The sequence below is a fragment of the Arvicanthis niloticus genome, chromosome 26 (assembly GCF_011762505.2).
Source record: "Arvicanthis niloticus isolate mArvNil1 chromosome 26, mArvNil1.pat.X, whole genome shotgun sequence".
Taxonomy (NCBI): Eukaryota; Metazoa; Chordata; class Mammalia; order Rodentia; family Muridae; genus Arvicanthis; species Arvicanthis niloticus.
The window spans coordinates 27,658,157-27,671,980 of record NC_133434.1 but is presented as its reverse complement, the minus strand read 5'-3'; the positions used below and the strand labels follow the sequence as shown (position 1 = coordinate 27,671,980).

Sequence of the window (13,824 nt, the reverse complement as noted above, 5' to 3'; positions counted from 1 at the left end):
CTTGCACAGGTCTCCACATATGCATGACTGGGCTCACATACTCACACACCGACCCGTCTCATTAGTATAGCGGAATATTTTCCCCACTACATTTGCAATAAAACTTGGTGATTGGGCAATATGAGAAGTAGGTGGAGTGAGGAGTTGGGAGGAGAGAAAGAGAGGAAGGGGAGGAGAAAAGGGGAGAGGCTAATGACCATGGAGAAAGATGGATGGGTCAAGAGCAGTCCTGGGTAGCAACTTATATCTAAGGTTAGATATTGAGTAACAATTCTAATTGTGTGGGCATCTTGTTAATTGAGCATTTCCAAATACATAAATCTATTGGAAAATCTTTAAGCATTAAGGGTCTTCATTCTACTGGGTACCATGAGTATGGAAGATATTATCAGGGGCTCAGCCTGTGGGGACAGTGTGGTAGACTGGCAGAGCCAGCCACCATGCTGGTGTCTCGTTGGTCTAGTTGTGGTGCTTATGACCTCTGGCCACACCACAGCATTTCTAAATATCACCTGCTACACATTAGTATACATATTTTCTTTCCTCTTTAACAAGTGATACAAAAGATTGTTCTAAAAGAAATTTCTTTAGCATTTCTCAGTAAACAATTTGTGTATCTATTTTATATAGCTACATACTGAGGATTGAGTAGAAGTTTTTCAGGCAAAAAAAGGTCATAAATGGAAATTGTTCAAGAATCCCTGAGACAGGACTGAATTAATCTGTAATAATATACAGTCTTCATTTTTCATGACCATGACAAGTTGGAAGTAGGCTTTGTTCCTTATAAGGAGGTAACTTATAGGAAGTCCCTAAATTTGGATTTGCTCCCCCATCCCCTTCTCACAGTTAGGCAAGAGCTAGAGATTTGAAGACAGCTGCAGAGCTCAGTATGGTCACATTATGTCAAGGATACATAATATCCACATGACTTATTACTAGTAATAGTCATTATGACTGCTTAAAGTGCTATCTGCCAGATTTATAATGTCATTCATTTATTTCTCCTTCTCATACCCCATTAAAAGCAAGTTACTAAGTACAACCCATTAACGAGGGTGAAAGATTTAATTTCTATTAGAGGGAGGAGTATCAAAGGATCTGTGGTCAAGTTAAAACAGTCATTAATATTTGGGGCTTATTCTGTGACTACACAAACTTCCTGAGCACCCTGGTTTTCTCATAGATGTATGTTCATCAGTGGGTCTTTACTGAAGCACTCATTACTGTGGGTATTTAATCACCAGTGTCTTGTTCTTGCCTTCTTTTCTTTTCCTTGCTTTTGTGATAAGGTTTCTCCTATGCAGCCCTAGCTGGCCTGGCACTGATTATATAGCCTAGAATAGCCTCAAACAGCAATCCCTGTAGCATCCTTCTAATGCAGAGATAAACAGTACAGAATGGAGGTTATAAGAGGGAGCCAATTTCAACCTCGCTTCTAGCAGAGGGAGGACTGATGATATTTTCTTCTAAGAGATAAAAACTTTAAAATGTACTTTTTATCTGGTTCAAAAACTCTTGTGCTACGTTCATTAAGAAAAGGATGTCAAGTTGGGTGCATGCCTTCAATCCCAGACCTCAGAGAGGCAGGGGCAGGTGAATCTCTGTAAGACCAGCCTGGTCTACAGAATGAGTTCCAGGACAGCCAGGGTGAAACAAAGAGAGGCCTCCATCTCTAAAAAACAAAACCAAACATCAAAAAAAAAAAAAAAAAAAAAAAAAAAAAAAAAAAAAAAAAAAAAAACCCACCAAATAAAGAAAAGAATGTCAAAAGCTCAAGTAGGGGAAAAGGAGATAGCCCAGCAGGTAAAATACTTACTGCAGAAACACAAAGACCTGAGGTTGCATTCCCAGTACCCATATAAAAGCCAAGCCTGGCAGCATCTCTGTAAGCCCAGTGCTGGGGGTGAAAGTGAGGCACAGAGTTGACCCAGAACCCAGATTCAGAAGGTATCTTGCCTCATAAAATAATAGCAATAACAACAATAACAACAACAATGTTGGACCAACAAGATGGTTCAGTAGATAAAGGTATTTGCTGCTGAGACTGAAAGCCAGAGTTCGATCTCTAGAACCCACGTGGTAGAAGGCGAGAACTGACTCCTACAAGATGTCCTCAGAACTCTGTGGCACATGTACTGTAGAAGAGGACACCCAATCTAACCTCTAGATGCCACACATCTACATACACTGCATTGCATCATATTCTCTCCTCTCCTTCCCTCCCCCCCTCTCTCTAAGAGAGGCAGATATCAAAGAGAAGAAGGGCAAAGTTTTCATAGGATTATATATTCAGTGATTACTTTTGGTTTCCAGAGTTGCTTAGGAGGAGTAAATAGCCACATCTTACCTCTGCCCTTAGCTGTTGCTGCTCCATTGCAATTATGGAGGCCTGAGGACTTGTAGACATACTTTCTTCTGGCTCCTTGAAACCTGGAGCATTCCCCACATCTCCACTCACAAAACTTACAACATTTTCAATCAATGTGTGAACTCCCAAAGACTTGGTAAGGTCAAAATCAGACTCGAAGGAGTAAGACGAGTTGTAGAACCAAGCTCTGGTATGTTTCAGGCGAATCCAAGAGTCACTCAGAGATTCTAATTGACTATGCATAGGACCTACATGAAAACAGGAGTAAAAAACAATCAGACATCAACAGCAATCAAGTAGAGAAGAGAACACGTTCGCAAACTAGATGAAGGCCGGGCGCTAGCTACTACCATACCAACTGGTGAGAAATGAGTGCTCATGTTTGAACACACGCATGCATTAAGTGAATCTGGGCAAAATGCTTTGGTTAAAAAAAAAAAGAGCGAATGAAAAAAAAAAAAGTTAAGAGCAATGTAAGAAACTAAAAAGAAAGCCTCACTGATGTATCAGTGTCCATGTAAATGCTTTAGCAACACACTACCACAAGAAAATAAAGGCAGAAGCTGCTCTCTAAATGCTTAACCAAAAAGGCTCTAAAGTATTACAGCACATCACTACTCATGAGAAATAGCACACTGGGCACTGAGAACTCTATTGGTAAAACCCAGTCAAAAGAGGTTTTCATCTGACCTAACATTATCACTGCAACAGGAAGTCACAACTGCACAAAATGTCTACACATCTTCAATGAAACATTAGCAAAAATGACTATACAAAGGCAAGCAAACTTAGAAAAAGGAGACATAAACACTTTTAGCTTTCACTGACATAAGGAACTCTCTCACTACCTGTCATGTGTATATTTACCTCAGATTGTTAAGCTCCTATATAAAGGAAGCCAAGTTTCACAAACAAGTAGTATCTATTGTAAAACAGTAATGGTGTTGTCAGCAGTTTGTATTAGCAGCAGTAAGAGTAAGTATTATTAGCTTGCTGATGAGTATTTTTAGGTTAAATCTTTAAACAGCAAATCCTACCATGTCAGAATACAAAAATAACTAAGTTACATGCCAAGTTTACCTTTAAATAAAATATATCCATATCCAATTCATATATTGTCTTTAAACATTCTTAAGAAAGCAAGTTTGTTTAATTATACATTTGGTTCATAATTAACGCTCTCATCATTGTTCTATGTTTGGCCTGCTTTTATATTTATATATTTATATTATTACTAAATATAAATATAAAACTGACAAAAACTTGTATCAATTTGTTTTCTACGTAAATTTTTACTAGTCTGAAGATTGGGCTTATTCTCTTCCTTTTACTGCTATCCAATTTTGTCTTACATTCACTCTAAAGACTGATAATGTTTAACTGTGGTTATTATTTTGCATAAGCATGTATTGTGTATGTGTGTGAGGATATAAACACCTGTGTGTTTCTCTCATGAATGTTTATGCACCTGAATAAAGTTTGACTTAGGGTGTCTTCCTGAATTATTCTCCATTAACATGTTGTTGCAGGGTCATGCAATGAGTCTACACTCACTGTTTTGGCTAGTTAGCTACCCAGCTTGCTCTGAGGATCCCCATCTCTGCCTCCCTTGTGATGGGGTTATAGCTGGGCTACTGAAGCCGACTGGCCTTCAGGTAATTCTGGGGATACAAACTCCAGCCCGTACACTTGCATTAGCAAGAACTCTGATTCACCCACACAGCCTCAGTTTTAGCCATTTTTTACATTCTAAAGAAAGTATTATTTATGTAATCATCTTAGATATATTCTTTTTATGCAATATAGTATTGCCATATAAATCCAAATTACTATATGAAGCCAGGATTCCTTTGTTTGGCTGTTAAATAATATCCTATCACATAAACATACCAACTTTCAATATTAGAAAATTTAAGGTACCCAACAAAAATACATATGAAAAAAAACTGTACTTGGAAAATTATACCTGACAGAAAAGTTTGGAAAGATTACTACTTACACAGTAGTGGCCGCAGAGGAAGAAACTCTACTACAATATTAAGCATATAGTCTTCCTCTTTTTACGATTATAGTGGTGCCAGTTAAATCTCAGGGCTTTAAAATCTGACATGGAAATTCTTAATGGGGAACTAATATTAGAAACTATTAAATGTCCCAATAAAAATAATTCATATACCAAAGAATTATTATCTTTTAAGTACCTTTTATATTTTCATGAAATATTCTTTTCTCAAAAGCTTCTGGGGGGGGTGGTGTGTGTGTGTGTGTGTGTGTGTCTGTCTGTCTGTCTGTCTGTCCATCTGTCGGTTGGTGGATGGTAATGAGTATGTGATATACATGGAGGAATGAGTACAGGCTAGGACAATCTTGGATGTCTGTCCTTTGCCTTCAATTTTGTTTGAGATAGGGTTTCTTAGTTTCTGCTGCTGTGTATACCAGACTAGATGGCCCATAAGCTTTGAGCTTTTCCCATCTTTCCTCCCTTCTTGCCATAAAGTGCTGGTATTATAAGCACACAGATACTTCAGCTTTATGTGGGTTCTCAGGACCTGACCTCAGGTCTTCACAAGTACTTTATCCAAAGTCCAAAGAATTCTTTTTAATAAAAGCTCCAGAACTGGAGATACAGTTTCCCAGAAGAAAGCTTGCCTAATATGCACATAAAATTCTGAACTCCATCTCTAAAACAGAGGGGGAAAATCTTTAATTTTTACTTTTATGGAGATGAAAGATACTATGAAAAAATTCCAACTTGTATGCATAGCTTTCATATAATATAGAAACAAATAATATCTACGGGTATATATTATGTTAAAATCTTTTTTAAATAAGGAAGAAATTTAAACAAAGACACCCATTTCTCATTTTCTTAAGCTGTCCAGATTGAAGGGCTATATATGACTTAACCCACGAATGTCAGGTTTCAGTTCACTGCACTGAGCTTATTGTACTTAATAGCAAAATTTCAGAATACAACAATCTTTTCTTTTAACACATGCAAGTTACTTTTCAGAACGAGTCCCTACTATCCACTGTCCAGTGTTAGAACCACAGACATGAAAGAGACCTGAAGGACAATCTACTTCCATTTCCATAACTAAGGACACAAATGCTCAGACAGATGAATTTCCCAAATTAGCAACACTGGTTCCTTAATTCTAGGTGAAATAGGCTCATAAATTCCTATTATTTAATGACTCAAAGCTTATAGATCCAAGGAAATTTCAATTGCTTGGTTAATTATAAAAAAGGCTCAATTACTAATCTACCAATAGGGATCTGCCTTTATATAGAGAAAAATATTCCATGGAATTACTGTACATGCCCAAACTAAATCCCTTCTGAAAGCAGGAGTCAGCAAACTTTTTCTGTCATATGTCACATAGTAAACAGTCCAGTGGTCCATAAGGTCCCAGCCATAATTGCTCAATCCTGCTATTGTAATAAGAAAACAAACAGATAGTCGATAAACAAATGAGTACAGCTTTATTTCAATTTACTAAAATAGTGAAAGGTCAGACTTGGCCTACTAGAAGTAGTTTGAAAAACCTTAAAGGATAAAATTATTGGATACAGGATTCAAATAAACTCCTTATGAATAAAACATAAAATCAAGAGAAAAGAAGGGGCATGGTGCACACCTTTAATACCACCACTCAGGAAGCAGAGAAAGGAGGATCTCTGTCAGTTCAGGGCCAGCCTGGTCTACATGTGTTCCAGGCCAGCCACACAGTGAGAGTAGTCTCAAAAAAAGAAAACACACACACACACAACAAAACAATGAAGGCCAAAAACTTAAACATAGAGAAATGTGAGACAGAATTTTACAAAAAAAAAAAAAAAAAAAAAAAAAAAAAAAAAAAAAAAAAAAACCAACCCTATTAACTTTAGATTGTTCTGTGTTTTTTAATCTCAAAAAAAGTAAGCAAGCTAAAAGGGGAAGGTTCCTACACCTCAACTGAGATGAAGGTCATTGCTTACTACTTACTAATTCAGAGGTGACAACTAAAGAAACAGTTCAGCAAGACTTTGGGACTGTTTACTTGTCCTTACAAACTCTGGTTCTTAAATGGAATTTTCAAAATGAACATGGCTGAGCTGCAATACATACTTTATAAATCATAAAATATGTAGGCAAGCTAAAAGGGGAAGAAATGTAAACATGCCATCGTGTACTTGCTTGAAGCTCTTCTTTTTTCTGGGGCTCAACTGGCCAAAAAGGAGTAAATACCCTACCACGTGAGGATCAGGAGACAAAAGGAGATAACATTTACATTCTTTATGTAACTTGAAATGCGCAGATAAAATAGCATTTCACCCAATTTGCTATATCATGAAACACACACTGATAAATCTTTCCAGCATTACTTCAGCAATGAAATGCTAACAACATTGACAAAGGCCTGAGAGATGGGACTCAAATTACACTTTAACTAATAAAGTTTCTCTAATAAGGCTTCTGCTACTGCTTTTTAAGTTGTTGAGATTCTACCACTTTACCATAACAGCTTCAGCTTGCACAGGAAATAGCAAGCACTGGTAAAGGTATTATCTTTCTGTAAATAATTAGCTCAATCTGCACAATCATAGCAAATCTTTTATGTAGGTGTCAAAATACCAAAATGTCAACAAATGAGTTCATATTTGTAAAGCACTTGAAATAATATTTGGTGATAATGAACAGTTGATAAACTTCTGAATATAAATTTCACTTTGTCCCTGAGGAATTTGCTTCATCTATTTCTTTTTACTAAACTTTATAGGTGGTTTTTAATTTTAGAATTTAGCTTTTTTGGCTTGTTTTCTTCCCCAATTGAGTCTTGCCATGCCTTTTGGAGTTAATCAAGCCTTTCCTGCACCACCACCACCCCTGCATTCCCCACCATACAGCTGTTACTACAGAAACTTCTAGCCTAGAATTTAACATTAATATCTCTGAAAAGATGAACAAGGTGGTTTGTCTAAACCTTCCATGTTTGCTTAGATCACAGTGAAACATTAGCCAGGATTAAGGGTTTAAAAAAAAAAAAAAACCACTCATGGTTCATTAGCATGAATCTTAATATGCCTAATGTCAAATACTGAGTGAGGTACAGGTGATAAAGCCTTTTAAGGAGCTTTTTAAACAGACACACTGGATATACACTGACCACTAATTATCATTTACTCACACATTTAATTTTAATAAAAAAAGTATAATTAAAACTACTGTTTCTCTTGTTCCTCTTATCTGACTTTCAAAAAGTGAGAACATCTAAGAACAACAAATGTGAAAGCTACTTAAGAGAGAATGTATTTCCTCCTCAAATACTAGAAATGAGTAAATGTGCGTATAAAAGAATCCTCTCGACATTAGCTTGTTCTCCAGAGTACAGGTCATAGTTTCACAACAAACGGTTTCGTCAAAATAGTTCTCATACTTGGAAGGTTCAACTGTCACAGACAAAATATGCATTTTAAAGCTTATGGAATCTGATTCAGTTTGACAAGTGAATAAGAATAAGAAATACTACTATTTAAAAGCAAAACAAAATATACACTTCCTCTAGTGTATGGTACAAGGCTAATCACTAAATATATAAGATCTGTAAAAATTTAGAACGTGTATCAAATGTTTTTAATGTTTTAATTAAACATTTATTTAAAAGTATGTGTTTATGGGGGAGGGGAGAATCTGTGCATATGAATACCACTGATTATTTCATTGTTGTTTGTTTTGAAACAGAGTCTGTCCTCACAGCTTTACTCCTGAAACCAGTGATCTCTGAGAGCATGCGATCCTGTGGACGTCGAGTTACAGGCTGTGAGCAACCTGATATGATGATAGGAAGCAAACTGTCGTCCTCGCCAAGAGCAGTGTATGCCTAAAGCACTAAGCACCTCTCCAGACACTCTGAAACTGCACTTCCAGGGTTACTGACGAAAGGTTTTTATTATAGTAAGTAAAATATAATCTATTTTATGTATTAAAGTCTAGGATTCTGAAACGGAAAAGTAACTATTTTGGATTACATTCCTAAAATAGTAACTCTTACTTTCTAGTTACTTTATTGTAATCCCTAGGAATAAAATAAAGAGCAAATTTATTCCCTGGGAACATTAAAACAGAAAAACTGACACAACAAATTGGTGCCACATTAAGTGATTTGATAAAATTTCAAATAATCACTGTCTTCATATTATAATTTCCCATTGAGTAGTTATAAAAAAAATTCTATAAGGGTCTCTATATGCTTTTCTGATTTAAAAACATCAAAAAAGATAAATTCCAACAAGAAAATAGGGAGGTACTAGTACTATCTTGAGATTTTTAAGTAAGATGGTTTGTCAATACATCAAGTTAAGATTAATGGTTTATTAATTTATATCTATTTATAGAGTTAAAAGTATAGGAGATTTACACATAGTTTTAGGATAAAAGTTTTAAAAAATCAATAGGCAACAATTCTAGGTTATAATTTTAATGCATTGATTTGCAATCAAAATATGGACTATTCGAAGATAACCACACTACTCTTTTCCTTTATTTAAAAGATACTTCTTTGTTTCACACTGGCATGATTAGGGATTAAATATCAAATGTATACTTCAAGAGCATTATAAAAAGTTGTAAAAAAAATAAATAAATACAGCCAATGGACTACCACTTACAAATACAGCTATGTCAGGATGTTCCATTAGCAAGGTCTCAAACTATAGGTGAGCTCCCCTCTGTTCCTCAGCAAGTCTACAGCTGCTCACTCCCTGGAATCAGTAAGCACGTAGTGCTCTAGCACTCTTACTACCATACCACTGCTTAGTGCTGGTATGACTGGCATGTACCAGCATGCTCAGATGGAACACAGAACGGCTAACAATATCCACCTTAGCTAAACAAGCTAGAAAGGTAAGTTATGTTCCAAAACTTGATTGTTCAATCAAATGAACTGTCAGTTTCCCAAGTATTTTAAATAGAATATATACTGTATGTTATATTAATATATTTTATAGTAACTTTATTTTATAACTTTATAATAAACAAATCATAAAACATAATAGAATATTATACTTATAATAAATAAAATACTCTTATAATATTGAATTTTCTTTTATATCACAAATACATTGGTTTTGTTTAGTTTTGTTTTTAAGAAACCCAGAACCTTTGATAGATTATAATTTCAAGATCTTTCAGTAAAAGTATCAGTTCTGGGCCTTAATAGTTCTAATATTGCAGTAAATTTTATTCTACAGGAGTAACAAAGTGTGTGTGTATGTGTGTGTGTGTATGTGTTTTTGGTTTTTTTGTTTTTGTTTTTTTTGTTTTTTTTTTTTTTTTTGGTTTTTCAAGACAGGGTTTTTCTGTGTAGCCCTGGCTATCCTGGAACTCACTCTGTAGATGAGGCTGGCCTTGAACTCAGAAATCCGCCTGCCTCTACCTCCCAAATGCTGGGATTAAAGACGTGCCACCACTGCCCAGCATGTAATTTTAAAAAATCATATAACCTATAATGTTCCTTTTCCACATTCTTTATCTTCTCTTCTTTGTTTGTATTGTTTTGTTTGATTTTGGTTCTTTTTACATATGGGAGAAGCCTAAAACACCAAGAAAGGGTTTCATGTTGAAGAACAGACGTTTGATATCACAGACACACATTTTCTTCACAAGCTTTTAGAAAACAGGCACCAGTGGAAATTCGTAACATTTTATATTTTTATAAAACTATTGTATACATGGTTTTAAATGAAAGTGTTAGTTAATAAGAGGATATTAATATTTAAGGGTATTTCCAGTCACCCTTGGATTATATTATCTAAAGCCACTGCTGTTACCTTCCATTTGCGATGTGCTGACTAATACCCATTAATCTAGAGCTACACAGAAAAGACTTCTGGTAATACTATAATATTGCATGTCATATAATAAAGAACAAACGAGAAAGGCAATGTAGAAACTTTTATTTGAAGGTGTATGTATGTGTGTATTAGGCAGCTCCACTAGTGAGCCAGAGCACAGAAAGCAACACACATAATCTCCTAAAAAAGACAGGCAACATTTCTGGAATTCTGTAATATCTTTTAAAAGTGCTTTTTTTTTTAACGGTTTGGTGATGCCAGGCCAGTAAAGAGTCAGATCCCAAGTGTCATGTCTGTCCTGCAAAGTGGGTTTTTAAGAGCTGGCACATTCTATAGATATTCTATAGTCTTAGTCTTGTGCCAAGTATTGACTATAGAAAGGTGATGCCATCTTAGGCTTAAGGGACCATGTTTGGCCTAACTAGGTGCAGTGCCCCCTGGCAAGTTCTCAAGAGTCAGTCCACAAGCCTCCACAACATATGACTTGAGGGCCTGAGGGACAGCAAAAGGGTGTGCCAGGAACAAAAAACCTCAAAGATGTCATAATCAGACCTAAAAGACTTACCTATGCCTCATTCTCTGGACATGCCCTTGTGTTCTTGGTTGAGCCCTGCACTGGGCACTGAGAGTTTTTGGAGGCAAAGTCACCATGAGTGTTAAGGAGCAGAAAAGACCATGGGCAAAACTTTGTGATCAGTGCAGTCAGGCTCCAGATGCTCTGTGTAAGCTCTGGGCAAGCCCAACAGCCTTGGCTGTGCTGGCTCTGTTCTTCATGGTCACTGACTGGGTCACTAGACAAAGCAAGTGTGGGCAGCCATTCTGACATTATGTTAAACATTAAGAAGGGCTCCCCTGTGTTGAGATCCAGTCACCTGAGGTTAGGGATACCAGAAGTCTCTTGTTCCTAAGTCTGTTCTATGGGGGCAAGCCATCTGGGGAAACAATGGGCCAGAATTGGGCTCCATCTTCCCCATGATCATGTATGAGACCAACAGACAGGTTTGTTAGGATGCAAGATGAAAGGTCTCTCCCAGATAGCAATACTTGCCAAAGGTGAACTGAAAAGCAATGGTGACCAGAACTGACCTCTGCCTGTAGATGTCAGAGCTACTGAAAGCCATGAGAAAATACCATGAACTAGCTTGGTATGACCAGTCGTATACATGGTACAATATATTTGCCCCTTTTTAAGTCATTTGAGTCTCTATGAACCTCCAGAAATGAAACCGCCCTTGGATTTTGGTAACTGGTACTGTTATTGTCTTCATCATGTGTGAACCGATCCCTAAACACTGCAGTGGTCAGTTTTGTATGACTTTACTGTTTTTACTCTGTCTGAGCTCCAATAAATTTTAATACAAAAAAAAACAGTGCTTTTTTAAAACAAAACACATGAAAGAACAGAACTAATAGTTAACTCATATGCATTCCCAGATTTTAAATATATGTGCATTTTGGAGAAAATTACCTTCCTTTTAATTTTGCTAATAAAATATTCTCAATTGCTTTTGGTAATAATATCCCAGTAACAATTAGATTTAAATGTACCAGATAGAAAAACAGCTACTTAATTTAAGCTGGTTTTACCTCTTTTCCTATGAGATGATGCCAAATCAAAGTCAACATTTCGTCGGCTACTCTATAACAAGTTAAAAAAAAGAAGTTTAGGTGTTAAAAAGTTTTATTAACATTTAATAAAGCATTAAAATAACCCATATAGTTATAGTAATGTCCTATTTTTTCAACAATAAAGTCAGACCAACAACATACCCACTGAAAACAACTATAGAAGCACATGCACATAACTTCACAAATCCTAACTTAATGAAAGAGCAATTGGTTGTATTTGCTGCTACCTTTCTCTTGTCTTTATGTTCATCTCCCAGTTACAGCATGGCAATAATATTTTAAATACCTAAAACCGCTGCAATAATGTCCTAGTTCTCAAAATTACTACTTCTTTTTCTGGCTTTATTTTCCTTTCTTTTCAAACTTTGCACTAGCCTTGACTGGGAATTTAGAGACCATCTGACAAATATTCTAACAAAGAAAGTTACAGAGTTCTAAGATGCTACTGGCATTCCAAAATACTTTTAAGCTTTTATTAAATCTGTTAAAACACAGAAATCCCAATTGATGAGACTGCAGATAACTTAATAGAGTAAATGTTTTCAGAAAAACAGAAGTTTATTATCTATTATCTATAGTTTATTATCTATTATCAGGTGGTGGAGGGTATAAACTGTCTATTCTCAACTGTCCATATCTACAACTAATTATACATAAATCATAGTAAGTTAACTTAAGTTCATGTATTTAGCATTGTAACAATTTCAATTGTACTTTGACCATGTTTCACACAAAAGAATATATATAAGACTACGGAAGAGGATTATTTGATAAGTACTGTAGAAAGCCTTTACATATATAAACACATACACATGTACAAATGTGTAGGTAAATATATGTTGTCTTATATGTCTATATATACACATCAATTGAAAGTGCTAGGTCTTACGCCATTTTATGCTGAATAAACCAAATCATCCAACTAGTCTCCTAAAGACTGTGTTATAAAATGTTTTCATCACATATACCTTTGTGTAAGAAAAAAATTAATCTCACCTCAAACCTAGAAATAGCTATTTCTCTGTAACTAAGTTGTTTTATCTTTTAGACACTCTGCATTGTAGAATCCATTTTTCTGTATGGTGGCTCCATTCCTAGCAATGCATAAATCTTACTCAGGGCTTTATCTTCTTGTCTATAGTCTTTTTTCAATAGTCATTCATTCATATAGATTATCCTTTTGTAAAGTATTTGCTATATGCTAAATCCTTTTAGTTCTAATGAAGCTAGTAATAGCATTAAGAGTAAGCCACAAAACGTTGATAAGAATGACAGTCTAATTCAAATGATTCAATGTCAATCAAATAGGGTTCAGTATTTTTGGTACACCAAGACAGAGTAGATAATTCATTATAAAATATATGTTACAAAAGAAGGCTCAAATAAAGATTTATCATTGAACTAGTTAATAACAATTTATTTGAAAAAGATTTATATTTCATTGACTAACAACCTAGAGGCACTACTAGACATATAAGAATACTGGGTTACCACCTAATAAAACACTAGAGGAGGTTATAAGAAAGAAGAAACCACTATTATATGAGCTAAGACTGGGGCAGACTAACTCATCCAGCAGTCTAGGCAAGAGTCAAATCTATGAATTAGGACCTCAGGAATAAGTCAGGAATGAAGATCAAAACCACTAACAAGTGTAATATAGCTATATCATTTCTATTATAAATCTTACAAGTTTGTATATACCTAAAACAAGTGTAAATGACTCTACCCAAAATCTTTATATATCTATAGCTTGAAAGCAAGAGTCCTTCTTTAGATATACCTACCAGTGCATAACCCTCTTCATCTGATTCAGGCTGAGACAAATCAGATTCACTCCTTGATTTGATCAGTCTGTAACTTGGACTTGCATGAACTAGGCGACTCTCAGCAGTGAGACTTTCACTCCTGTCTCACATACACAAAGAAAGGGGTTTTGATTAGGGACTGTTAGTGAACATAAACTGAATGGAACTAGCAACATGAAT

General features: G+C 35.5%; 1 protein-coding gene across 6 annotated transcripts in view; it reads right to left on the bottom strand.

The window, feature by feature from the left end:
• Positions 1-13,824, bottom strand: part of Herc1 (HECT and RLD domain containing E3 ubiquitin protein ligase family member 1) — a 152,986-nt gene that overhangs the window by 78,146 nt on the left and 61,016 nt on the right. For all 6 annotated transcript variants that reach the window (XM_076925366.1, XM_076925371.1, XM_076925369.1 and 3 more), the window contains 3 exons: positions 13,624-13,744; positions 11,795-11,846; positions 2,351-2,619 (listed from right to left, as the gene is read on the bottom strand). In XM_076925366.1, coding sequence (XP_076781481.1) covers positions 2,351-2,619; positions 11,795-11,846; positions 13,624-13,744 — 442 coding nt within the window. The remainder of the gene's footprint in view (positions 1-2,350; positions 2,620-11,794; positions 11,847-13,623; positions 13,745-13,824) is intronic.